Source organism: Fusarium venenatum (assembly GCF_020744135.1).
Source record: "Fusarium venenatum strain MPI-CAGE-CH-0201 chromosome Unknown EDB82scaffold_2, whole genome shotgun sequence".
Classification (NCBI taxonomy): domain Eukaryota; kingdom Fungi; phylum Ascomycota; class Sordariomycetes; order Hypocreales; family Nectriaceae; genus Fusarium; species Fusarium venenatum.
Genome location: NW_027072130.1, coordinates 8,540,880 through 8,554,233, shown reverse-complemented (window position 1 = coordinate 8,554,233; position 13,354 = coordinate 8,540,880). Strand labels below are relative to the sequence as shown.

The 13,354-nt window shown below is 48.8% G+C and overlaps 2 protein-coding genes and 1 non-coding gene across 3 annotated transcripts; all 3 read left to right on the top strand.

Moving 5' to 3' along the window:
* Positions 1-8,453: 8,453 nt before the first annotated feature.
* On the top strand, positions 8,454-8,536 carry EDB82DRAFT_t122. Its single transcript has one exon. It is a non-coding gene; the product is annotated as a tRNA-Lys (tRNA).
* A 96-nt stretch (positions 8,537-8,632) lies between these two features.
* On the top strand, positions 8,633-11,825 carry EDB82DRAFT_502129 (uncharacterized protein). The gene is made up of 2 exons (XM_025736360.2): positions 8,633-10,409; positions 10,458-11,825. The coding sequence occupies exons 1-2, from the start codon at positions 9,112-9,114 to the stop codon at positions 11,557-11,559; spliced, it is 2,400 nt and encodes a 799-aa protein (XP_025586975.2). The 5' UTR covers positions 8,633-9,111; the 3' UTR covers positions 11,560-11,825.
* A 162-nt stretch (positions 11,826-11,987) lies between these two features.
* EDB82DRAFT_502126 (uncharacterized protein) lies at positions 11,988-13,018 on the top strand. Its single transcript, XM_065608661.1, has 2 exons — positions 11,988-12,282; positions 12,331-13,018. Exons 1-2 carry the CDS (start codon positions 12,047-12,049, stop codon positions 12,884-12,886), a joined length of 792 nt encoding a protein of 263 aa, XP_065465083.1. The 5' UTR covers positions 11,988-12,046; the 3' UTR covers positions 12,887-13,018.
* Positions 13,019-13,354: the final 336 nt, after the last annotated feature.

Sequence of the window (13,354 nt, the reverse complement as noted above, 5' to 3'; positions counted from 1 at the left end):
CAGCCTCTCCAGAGACTGTTGGAGGAATGTAACTGGTGATGGCAACAGAAGCGGGTCCACCCCTGAAGCTTGTCACGGTAGTGGCAGCTGAGATGATATCTCCATCATCATCAGTATTGCCGGATCCACCGGTAGGTACCTCAATTACGATAGTACCAGGTTCGCCCGACTCCGCGGGAGGTATATATATGGTCCGAGTAACTGTTCCTGCCACGCCACTGGAAATAGTAACATTGGGAAGGACTCCAGGAGGTAGGGTTGTTTCTGTGGTTTCATCAGAACTACCAGATTCTGTGGCAGGCACTTCAATGTAGAGTGTGCCAGGATCACCGGTAATCGCAGGTGGAACATAGTAAGTCGTTGCCCTCGTGCCAGTACCTTGAATAGAGAGAGTTATAGTCTCCTCGGCGGAGATGGCATCCTCAGTTGTGAGAGCATCGGGATTAGCGGTGCGACCACTACTAGAGGATCTTGAAACGGGTGTTTCAATGACAACTGTTCCTGGCTCGCCTGAAGTCTTGGGTGCAATGTAGGATGTCTCTGTTGTCGTCGCTGTGCCAGGTCTGAAAAGAGTAAAGTTGGCTGTTCCAGTGACCGAGGCAATTGTTGTTTGAAAGCCAGGAACAGTTGCTGCAGTTCCAGTTTCTTCCAATTCGGTCTCTGAAGCTGGAGTCTCGATGACAACGGTCCACACGTCACCGCTTGATGTCGGCGGGATGAAGATGGTCCGTCGTGTAGAACCTTCACCAGATCTATAGAGTGTGAGATTTCCGTTGGGGTCAGGGGAGATAATGTCGGTGGGAGCTGGTGTGATGACCGCATCAGAGTCCGTACTCTCATTTTCATCATCGGGAATTGGGTCATCGTCCGTCTCAGAGGCAGGATTCTCAACAATAAATGTACCAGGCTCTCCCGGGACACCGGGTGGGATGTAGATAGTTGTCGCCACTGTTCCGGTGCCCTGTGTAGTAATGGTGGTACCAGATCTAGTGTCCGCATCGGTAGTAGAGTCGGCACCAGCGGCAGGAAGCTCAACGACAAAAGTGCCAGGCTCATCAGGTGAGTCCGGAGGGTAGTAGATAGTTGCCGTGGTTAATCCAGTTCCAGTAGCATATAGTGTAGTAAATGCTGTCGCAGTCACTGGTGGAGTCACGCCGGTTGGTGTCTCTATGATGACAGTACCAGGTAGATCAGAAGCACTAGGAGATATGTAGAACGTCCTCCTACCAAAACCACTGCCAGCTCTGAAGATGGTGATATTGGCTGTTCCAGTAATTGCAGGGGCAGTAGCAAGCACATCATCGTCTCCGCGGGCGGTTGCTCCTTCGGATTGGGTTTCAGAGACTGGAGTCTCAATGATAGCGGTCCAAGGATCTCCAGTAGACCGAGGTGGGATGTACAGCGTTGTTCTGAATTGGCCTTGACCTTCTCGGAAGAAAGTAACTGTTGGTACGGCTCCGTTGGGCTCTTCGGTGGTTTGGGTGCCATCTTCTGTGACACTGTCTGCAGGGATTCCTGCGGACATATCAGTGGCGGTCTCACTTTCATCTTCCGTGTTGGATCCAGAGCCACCCGTTGCAGTTGCCGAGTCGTCATCATCTCCATCTTCATCAGTAGTACTAGTTTCTACGGGTTCACTTCCTTCTGTGCCGCTTGTCTCATCTGCATCATCAGAGTCTGTCTCTGTTACTTCGCCATTCGAAGCACCAGACGAGTTATCGGGTTCAGCAGTTACGCTACCAGTAGGTTCATCTGTGATAATATCTTCTGTCTCGGTATCAAGATCATCGTCATCTGAGGCGATACTTGGTAATGGGCTGGTGGGAACTGGCATTTGAGGAGTGATCATACTGGTATCATCCTCATCTGAACCAGGCTCTCCGGTCTCTTCAGCACCATCTGACAAAGTCTCAGAGCCAGACTCTTCACCATCGGGGTCTTGAGATGCAGCACCATCGGTCGCACTAGTTCCCGCATCATCATCTCCACCAGTTATAGACGGTTCGTTGTCAGAACCACTTGAAGATTGTTCTGTGTTGGAGTCTTCGGACGAGGTAGCATCAGATGGTTCAACAACAATTGGCGCACCATTAGAAACCACTGTTGAAGGCTCAGAATCGTCGTCATCGACAGTCGTTGAACTTCCTGGACCTCCTGCAGGCTCTCCAGTGAGAGCTGGCTCACTGGAAGACGAGTCAGTGTCTTCGTCTCCACCACCAGCAGTGGCAGTTGATCCAACAGATAGTGAAGCGGTCTCGCTGTCAGAGTTCGACTCTCCGGCCGACGCCGTCGACTCTTGGTTGTCAGCCTCAGAACTGCTAGTTGTGGTGCTTGTTCTGCGAGCTGTAGTCGTCTCTTCATCACCCTGGGGTACGCGATCGGACTCAGCCACGCTTTGAGAACCAATGAGTGTGTCAATATTGATCACCTCTTGTGTTGTAGTAGTGGAAGTCCGCGCTGTTGTCAGAGACGAAGACGGCCTAGAAGAGGTAGTAGAAGATCCTTGACCTGCTGTGTCGCCACCAGGTCGGGTGTTCACATTCGGTAGCGTTGTATCTCCAGGACTTCTGGTAGAAGAGTGGGATGTTGAAGATGCAGTGACTGAGCTACTTCGTGTGGTGCTTGAAGTGGCACTCGCCTGGACATCATCAGATCTAGACCCGAGGCCTTCGGGCTGACCGCTGAGAAATGCAGTTGAGGATGTGGACCGTGATGCTTGCGATGAAATAGAGGCTGAGCCACCCGATCCCTGGCCAGGTCTTGATGAAACTGAAGTGCTTCTAGAAGTAGATGTAGTCGTTCGGGCTCTTGATGGGGAAGCAGCGGTCTCATCTGAACCTCCATTGGCATTAGATGATCGCCTACTCGAGCTTTTTGTGGTCTGAGAGGTAGTTGCAGTCGATCTGCGACTTGTTGTGCTCAGACCACTACCACCGGGTCGAACAGCTGTATCTGGTGAGCCAGAGGCGTTTGAACCGGACGATACAGCATTGGTATCCTCAGGGCCTGGACCTGGAGAAACCTGAGGCGGTTCATTCGACTGAACTGTAGAGGCGGCAGGTTCTGGATCTCCATTACCGTTGGCGTTGGAAGTAGAGGTCCGTCTAGAGCTTGTAGATCTGCTGTTGGCAGGTCTCACGAAAGTTGTGCTGCCCGCGACGCCTTGACTACCGCTGTCTAATCCCTGCAGATCACCACTGATAGTACCACTTCGTCTAGTGGTTGTAGATCGGCGGGTGGATGACTTGCCATCGCTGAGGGTCTCGATAATGTTGGAGGTGATGGTGAAAACACTGGTGCCAGAGGTCACAGTGTATGTTACATGTCTGGTCATCACGCCTGGAGATTTAGTCCAGGATGAACTTCGTGAGGTGCTTGATCGGCGACTTGAAGATGACCGACTTGACTCATCATCGCCATTATCTTCACCTCCAGGACTACCATCTCCACCCTGGGTACCTCCATTGATGGGGTCATCATCGTCGTCATTGTCACCATCGTCATTGGAGGCGCCTCTGGTGTTTTGAGAAGCACCAGCAGATCTTGTACTGCTTCTGCCCTGGCCACTTCCGGATCCTCCTCCATTACCACCTTGGGAGCCGCTTAAGTCGTCACCGTCGTCAGAGGAACCGTCGTTATCGTCTCCTGGCCGTCCACCATTGCCAGAAGTATTTCCGGTACCTGAACCTGAACCTGAACCTGAACCTGACCCAGACGATGCACCGTTTCCAGATGAATCACCATCGCCATCGCCATCAACTTCTCCGTCTCCGTCAGCGCCTTGCGATCCAGATCCGTTGCCTTGTACATCTCCACTTCCCGGTTCATCATCGTCATTGCCGTTAGACCCTCCATTGTTGGAGCTGCTTCCTTGGCCTGAGTTAGATCCAGATCCTGACGATCCAGAGCCAGAGCCAGAGCCAGAGCCAGAGCCAGAGCCAGATGAGCCACTTCCACTTCCGCTCTGGCCATTGCCGCCACTGGAGCCACCTTGGTTCCCTGTACTAGATCCCCCGGTAGGCTGAGTCCCAGCAGGAGAGTCGTTGGAGTCGTCATCAGTCTGCGAATTAACTTGCCCGTCAGGTGTCAAGACAAGAACAGTGCCAGGTCTGCCACCTTCAGGCGGGATTGTAAGTGTCTCTCGAGGGCCATCACCATCACCCTGCCCTTGACCTGGTCGACCTTGAACTCCTCCAAATTCAAATCCGTCATCATCCTCAGATCCATTTTGACCATCGCTACCGCCATCGGCCGAACTACCTCCAGAGCCACTTCCAGAGTTGCTGATATCATTAGACACGCCTCGGGTAACTGTTGTGTAAGGAATAGCTCCATCTGGGCGAGTGCGCGTGGGTGGTATAGTTGCACCAGCAGCATCGGTGACTGCTCCGCCACTGGGTTGTCCATTGTTACCTCCAGGAGGGGTCTGAATGAGAACAGTACCAGGCTTAGTACCAGTCGGTGGGATCGTCGTTCGGACGGGTGCTGTCGGGGTAACACTACCTTCGGCTGGCTCGATTATGGTCACGTAGCCAGTAGCATCTGTAGGTTGGAGAGTAATTGTTTGGCCAGCGAATAAACCCAATGAGCTTAGAGGGTTGGAAGACAAGGTCTCGAGACTTGCTGGCCTGAAAAGCCCTGGGATGGGTGTTTGGATGATGATAGTACCAGGCCTGTCGCCACTGGGTGGAACTGTAATACGGATTGGAGTTGTACCAGTGAATGAAGCACCCGCTGGTTGTAGCACCGTGACGTAGTCGCCTTCAGAATCAGGTTCGAGGGTGATACCTGCAGTATTTTCTCCGTTGAATGAAGAGGCGGGAATATTAATAATGACTGATCCCCGGTTCGTTCCGGTTGGTGTAATGGTGATGAGCTGCAGTGATGCCAGTGTGCCAGCCACGGGCTGTAGAACCGTTACATACCCCGTCGAATACTGAGGCTCCAGTGTCACTGGAAACAAGACTCCAGGTGTAAGACCGGCAGCGGCAGTCTCTGGAGTCTCGATGATAATTTGTCCTGGACGGCCATCTCTTGGTGGAACAACCTGTGTGATGGGTGCAGATATGCGCCTTGACCCTTGGTATGGTCGGATAATAATCGAATAAGGGCGATCATCTGTAGCAGGAATTACCACATTCTCAGGCGCTGAAGAGCCACCCGGCTGTTCAACGATGACAATACCAGGTTCATCACTCTGTGGAGGGACAGTGTACAAGGCAGTGACCGACCCTCTGTAAGGCTTTGTAATGGTGATGTACTCATCGTCTGCAAGGACAGGATACACTGAGACATAGGTGTAACAAACCCCTGAGAATTCATTGTTAATACCGAGAACCGACCTATCATTTTGCACGCCAAATTGGCCGTGGCATGTGCCTGCCAAGCTGGCGATGAAAAGATGGCGTAACACCTCGAACAAAGGCCGCATTGTCATAACGGCTTATGCACAAGATGCATGAAAGAATAAAGTAAAAAATTGATAGTTTGAGAAGCGAAAAAAGAGATTCACCTGTTTCCCGCGAGGAATCGCTGGCAAGAGTCACAGAGGGTTATAAGATTGTTGATCCCATCTTTGACATCCGCATTGGGTTTCTGGGTGGCTGTATCACAAAGCACCGTTGATGTATAGATGAAATCATGATACAGAAATTCTACGGCTTACAAAGGTATTGTTGAACTGAATCTGGGTTGCCAAGGGAAAGCCTTCATGCCAATCAAGAACAGTGACAGCGGTATGGATTCCGTTCTCTCGCATACTGACACACGCGTTCCTGCATAAAAGGATAAAAGAAAGCCAAAAACATTTTTTTAGTGAGAAACGATAGGTCAGTCTCGAACGAATGGGTGTTTCGGGGTCGGGCAAGAGTCCGTGGAATGTTGAAAAGATCTTGTACCATTCTGGATGGGGACGAAAAGGTGTAATAAGAGGAGGGTTGCCATTTGATTGTGCAATCGTAACATTCACTACATTGTGTACTGTATGGAGTACCTAGTGTACAAGACGCCGTAGCACAATGCCACTGGAGAAGCTTGAAATATCCTCGCAGCACAAGTTGATCCCAGACTCTACCCAACAAGAAACCGGACACAGCAATGTCACTGCGCTTTGACACTGGTGTTACTGGTCAGTATACGAGTACCAGCACGTCAAGAATATTTGGCAAGATCATCGAGTCGAGAACAGCGATCTGAGACAAAATGACAGCCTCTGGATATTATCATGTCTCATATTGACATGTTTCCCAGATTTCATCTCCCTCCTGACGTTCCACTAGTCACGGGAGCCGACCCTTTATTCGAGGGAACTAACAATTCTGACAGAAGCTTATCTTGGCTCTTAAGGCAGTAGCCTACCAGTCTCGTCAGCATCTCTAGCACAAGGCTGAAGTAATGGGCGGCCGCCGATCTCTATTTCATTACATGATTAAAGTCAGAAAGGTCGGCACATTCCAAGATCTGTCACATCTCAATTTATGTGCCTTGATAACCTGGTTACACAAGGTAGAGAAAACGCACCAATGATCGTTCTTGACTCAGATTAGCGTCGCCAATGGGAGGAAACGCTCCCGCGACTTGGCTGCGAACGGTTACTTTACGATCTCAGTGTCTAAATCCGGTTTGGATCCGAGGGAGAGGTCTGAGCCCCTTACGCAGGATTTCCCCATGACCCTTGCATTAACCACTCCGAAAGGAGATGTGGCTGGATATTATGAACCACAACGTAAAGACAGCAATGAGATTGCGAGATTGATGATACTCTCAAGGTAAGAAGGGAACAGGACGGTTCTGTTAGCTGCTGCACCAGGTCCATCAACATCACTACTTATAGCAGTAGTCCGACCCTTACATTTCATGTCAATTGTAAAACATATTTGCCAGAACGGTGTGGATCTAGACCTACATGTAGAGGTTCAGTTCTCACCAGCATTTCTCGACTAGCGCCTCTTCTTGGCGATGACTGCTCAGATTCCGAATGGCCCGGATCAGCACGAGGGCCCTGAAGACGGTTGTCCTTTCTTGTTGTTAGTTTGGATTCCGTATGCCAAGCATTTCTTCGACAAGTAACGGTTAATACAGCTGGCGTTGCTCTGTCTCAGAGACATTGCTCTAAAGGCGGCCGCCCTGCCAACGAGATTGACATTGAATAAGGAACTTGTTCAGCTTGTCAGGGATCATCCAAGAGAAAGTTGCTTTCAGCTTGGGGCTGAGGCTCCATGTACCTGGGAATTTTTATGCCAGGCACGAGATCTGATCTACATGTTGATGTGAGATCAGGCATAAACTCTATGCTGACAGGGATTCAGGGCGATCTCTGCTTTCGTGTGGTGGTTGTGTCATCATAACCGTGTAGATCTTTGACGAATCCTTGGTTACTAACTGAGCGACTGTAGATTATCTATTATGGGACATTGGCATTAGTAATGGAATCTCATGCTTTTCTGTTCATCAATTCCTTGGTAGTTTGGGAAATTGGCAGACACTGTAACTATCGCCTCAAGTTGCTATTTCGCTATTCAGTTATTCAAGACAACATGCTAGATAACTTGGGATCTAGTTTTTTCAACCGCCCCTACCACCATCTTGCCAAATATTGGTTAAGGGCCTGGGCCAATATCAAAAGTATGTGAACAGAAAGCTGAGAACTGTTTTGCGAATGTTCTTGTCAGTCTATGGAGACCAATTATGCATCCTCAGAAACCAAGACAGCCATGGGTCCAGTACCGGAAGTCTACATTAGTTTAGTGTATCTCGATAGGGAAAATAAAGTTGTGATTTTGATCTAAAGGCATGTCACTTTGAAACTAGCAAGATCTACATCAAGACCGTTTTTGGATGGGGATTCAAAGGAAACATTGCGCATGGTGAAGTCGTGGCTTGATGAGGCGTCGACAGTGACCTTTTGTCAGTGGCCAATCAACCGAAACAGGGAGTTCAGTGGATATGCGAGGTGTTTGTTGATGAGCTATTGGAAGGGGAAGTGCAGGGTATGCAGTGTCGGTTTACTTGATGGGTATGTCCTCAATGATGACTTTTTCGGCGTGCAGGTAATGCCGGTTTACAACGAAGGGATTCTCGACGTGAATCTATGTTCAAGTGTTGACTCACTAGAAAACTATGGGCGCTATTTGATGTTGAGTTTGTGTCGTGTGGTGTGAGTCATTGCTGAGTAGGTGACTGTTTTTACACAATCGTATTTTTGTAAGTCTACTAACAAAGTCCCGAGGACAACAAAGATATCTGGCATCCAAGGTTAACACACAAATGCATTTCTAAGTCAAAGAATTTATTACTTGTAGAGCAACCTGGGACTTACTGGTCTGAATAATTAACGAATTTGTAAAATTTTATATATGATTTCCCGTCGAGATGGCATATTCTGAGTTATAGAAATCATTGCTCAGCTACCTAATACCAAGTAGAAGATTCACCTCTCAACCAATCAGAGCCACGCCCGGTTAGCTCAATCGGTAGAGCGTGAGACTCTTACGAGTACGCGATCTCAAGGTTGCGGGTTCGACCCCCGCATCGGGCTGTTCCTATAAAAACGATTGCAAACATGCGAGGCATTTCTTTTTGCATTTTTATATCTTGAGTTTGTTGAATATCTTTTTTGAGAGAGCCAGAGAACTATGAATGCGGGATATTTACAGTATGGGAAGCTGAGTTGAAAGATGAGCCAAGTCGCTAGTGCTGCATCTAGAAATAACTAATCCTCTTACAGTAGGTATCTATACAGGGTCCTGGGTCCTACAGGCCTCCTGCGAGTATTTCCATTTCACTGCCAGGTTGCTATTGCTGATCCTGTCGTCTGACCAACAAAATGCCGCAGCTGAATATGTCCAACTGCACATCATCAATCAACATTAGGCATCAATCTTACAGATGATTGTCTCGCCCATCATGTGATACAGCCCGGCGGCAGGCAACACAGCCTATCCTTGCTTTCTTCCAGTGGATCACCAGGCCTGTAATCCCTCTAATAACGTCATGCCGTTCTACCCTCCCGCCGCTACTCATCTTTAGCTCCAAACCGGTTTATCAGTTAAATATCAACTGGTGCCTTTTCAAGGACCCTGAATTATAGTGCACTTCTTTTTTTGGACCAAAATGCCAAAGAGAATACCATCCACAAAGACAAGACCTGCTCCGGTTAGGAGACCTTCTGCTACCTCCCATGGGCCACCTCCACCTCCACCCTCTAATCCAGGACCCTTGAGGCCGCCTTTGAATCCAAACCAAAGAGCGAGATCTCATGAGACTGAGAGTCGTAGGCCACGATATCCCCCTGCGGCAGGAAGTCCAAGACACTCATACTATGATCGTCCTGCACCACCAAAACGGAGGGACTCAGGATGGAGATCTGTATCTCCTACCGGTCGAGCTCCTCCTCCTCCTCCCCCACATCCAGAAAGAATCCTCAGACGTCGCGTGACAAGAGATTCAGATTGGATGTCAGAGGATGAGAGTAGACCTACTTCTCATCGACGAACTCCAAGCCCAACTCGGCGCCCAAGGCAAGATTATCGACCTCATGGACACGAAACACCACCATGGCCCAGTTCCCCCAAACCGACCAACGCAAGGCCTGCGATGAGGTCTTACCCAACCGACAGCTCCCGGCCTGACCCCAGACGATTTCATTCTTACGAGGCACCACCTTCGCCAAAGCGTCCCCCCGGAGCAGGCAAACGGTCCCCACCTTCAGGATACAGACCAGCGCCTAATCTAGCTGCAGACATGCTTCGAGGAAGGACTCGATCAAGGACAAACTCACCGCTGAGTAACCAAGAGACTCCCCGGCCTTCAACTCACGAGAGACGACCAAGTTACAACAATGCTTCCCCACGTCATTCTCCCAGGACACAACCGGCCAAGCCCGCAAAACAGAACAAGTCTGAACAAGCTGCGAAACCCGATGCGCAAAAGAAAGGATTTGATTTTATGAAGCATCTTCCTCAAGCATTTGCCACCTACGCTGGCATAGAAGCTCTAAGCGAACACGCCGAAACGGCCAAAGATTGGGCAGACTGGTTCATGAACCTCCGCAAAACACCTGAAGAGATCCACGGGCTATCAGTAAAAGCAACAACAGCCAGAGACACAATCACCCAAATTCAAAAAACACTAGAAGCACGGCCTGATATCATCGATGGAGATGATGCTCGTCCTATGAGGAGGCAAATCGACGAAGCTATCAGGAATGCCACTACTGCTTTGGACAAGATGACAAAGTTGCTCCAAGAGATCAGTAGTGATGGTCTAGAGGGTACCAAGTTTGCAAGTCTCGAGGAGTTTTATAATTCCTACAAGTACAAGGATGAGTGGGAGGAAAAGATTAAGCTTGCTGATACTGATGTTGAAAAGGAATTGGCAGCTTTGAGTAAGCTCATGGTCAACATTTATGCGTAAGTTTAGTCCACCCTTACCCATGTAATTACTGACTTCTTCTTCAGGCGTGCTCTTATGAAGCCTCCTCCACCAGGCTTTGAGAATCCGATACCCCCACCAGCTCCTGGACATACATCTGCCTCACATGATGCAAGACGTCCAAGTGCTACAAGTCGTGGATCGAGGTCAAGGGTCGCTTCACCAATCTTGGAGCCTCCGCCAGTTGGACAGCATCGGAGGTCCATAGAGGTTGAAGACGATGAGCCGATACATGCTGAAACCACTAATGGTGTGAAAAACGGGTTAGCTCCAGATATAGAAGTCAAAGAGCAGCCGGTAGTACCCAAGGAGGAGGAAAAGACTGTTAATGGCGGAAACACCGATGTTGAAGATGCTGCTGATACGTTATCGACAGAACCCAAAGGTGTCAAGCTCAAAGTTGACGATGGTCCGCTCAAGACAGACAACAGCCCAGAAGACATTTTACCAGCACCAGCTAAAGGTCCGGAAATTTCGAAGGACCAAGACTTGCCCAAGAAAGAAGAACCGACAGGTATAAAACCGGCAGAGCCAACATCAACAGCAGCCCAAGCCCCTAAGCCTTCATCACCAGCCAAGACTCCTGAAGATAGTCTACTCGACGCGGCTTGGAACGGCGACATCCAAGCCTGCAACGAAGCTCTCCGTCATACATCCCCAACAACCCGCGACTCCCATGGTCTCACACCCCTCCATCTCGCCGCAGAACGCGATCACCTCGCAATAGCAATGCTCCTCCGCGACAGCGGCGCATCCGCCTCTTCCCGCACAAAAGACGGGCGTACACCTCTCCACCTCGCATCCCGCTACGGTTCTTCTGCTATTGTAGAGTTTCTACTAGATGATGCAAATGCTGATCCGAATGCCAAGACTGTCGATGGACGAACACCTCTGCACTATGCTGCGAGTGCAGCGGCAGATGGGGATGAGGAGAAGAGGGAGGTTGTGAGACTGTTGAGAGATTATAAAGCGGATCCGACTGTTAAGGATGGGAAGGGAAGAACGGCGAGGGATGTTGCGCAGAAGAGGGATTATTGGGATGTTTCGGCTACGTTGAGAAGGGCGGAGAAGAAGTGGGAGGAGGAACATCATCAGAATTGGTTTCAGAGGCATGGACTTAAGCGATGAGATCGATAAGATGAAGTTTAGAGATGAATAATTCGATTGGATGTTTAGATTAGATCTAGCCACTGAATTTATCTCTATCTTGTCTATACTCAGAAGATTTGTTTGTACAAGATAGAAGCAAGGATTGTACAACTAAAGAGAATTGATAGACTGGAAAACATTGAATCTCCATCAGTGGTTCGTTTGCATACAACCTTATACACAGCTAAACATCGCAAATGATTAAATAAATCAGATATTACAATTAGAGAAGACCATTTATCTACTTTTCATTAATAGTAATAATTCTCTGACTATTTATCAAGGCTAGTAGGGCCTTCCATCAGGCCTTCCATTGTCCCATGCGGATGAAAGGAAAAGGGCACGTGGATGACCCCACCATCACCTCACCTCACCTCACCTCACCTCACCTCACCTCACATTTACCCCTCCTATTTCAACATCGTCTCATATCGCAAGCATCTTCCTTCCTTATCATATCCTCAAAATGGCTTCCAAAATTCACAACGTGACAGAGTTTTCATACGTTACTCTCAAGCAAGGCATAAACGTCTTTGACGAATCCGCCGCCGCCAAGACTTATCAAAATGTCATCGACACAGCGCTAAGACAACCAGGTGCACGAAGAGTCTACACCAGTCTTGAGGTTGAAGACCCTTCCAAGTTGTGGTTGTTCTTGGACTGGGATACTCTTGAGGATCATTTGAATTATCCCAAGAGCGCGTGAGTTTGATGATGAAGATATAGGATGGGTAGTGCTGACTTGATAAGTGATCATGCCCCTATCATAGAATCTCTCCAACCTCTGGCCGATTTTGAAAATTCTATGAACAAGCACGTCACCCTCAACCCCTTTCCCCCAGAGGACGTCCTCGATAGCGCTAGTTCCCCGGTGACAGAGGTCCTCGTTGCTTTCTTTCCTTCAGACTACTCCATCTCAGCTCGGGCCTCCGCAACACGTCGTCTGGAACAATTCGCCGCTCAAGCTCTCAAGGCATCACCAGACTGGCGGGGCATTAGCTACGGCTGGAGTGTAGAGAACGATGTGCCTATCCGTGGTGATGAGGGTAATTCAGGTGCCATGCTTGTTGCGTTTATCGGATGGCCGAGTCTGGAAGCTCATCAGAAGTTTCGTGAGACGGATGATTTTAAGCAGAATATTGGTTTGTTGAGAGAGATGGAGGGATTGTTGAAGTTGAGTGCTTTTCATGTCAAGTGTGTGAGTAAGGAGGCTGAGGGGTTGGAGGAGAGGGATGCGAAGAAGGCTGCTGAGAATGGGCACGGACATGGACATGAGCATGGTTGTGGTTCTGGTGGATGTTGTTGAGCTATGCCTAGGTGGTCTGAGATGATCAAGAGCAAGTTGAGTCGATTATAGTTATTGTACGCTTAGTCTGGGCTTGACCAAGCAGATACATAGCTTCTAAAGAAACAGAGAGCTGAATTTCTAGACTTCTAACATATGCAACTAATCCACCATTGCCCTAAACTTTAAAATTGATACTAATCTGAAACTCTTGAGACTATAATTACCCATTGATAGTATTTACTTACGGTGCACAATTGTATTTCCCAAACTACGTACTTGACCAATTATTAAATGTCCGTACTAAATACAGGGGTCTTTAGCGTCCCTTGATCTAGAACATTAACTTCCATGCTATTACGAGAGAGTGACGTAATAATAGCCAACACGCAGTAAATAATCTAATAATCTCCGAAAGCTATCAAATACACTTAATATTTACTACCCTGGATTAACACTTCAACATGGCGATCCAACATCAATTCTTCG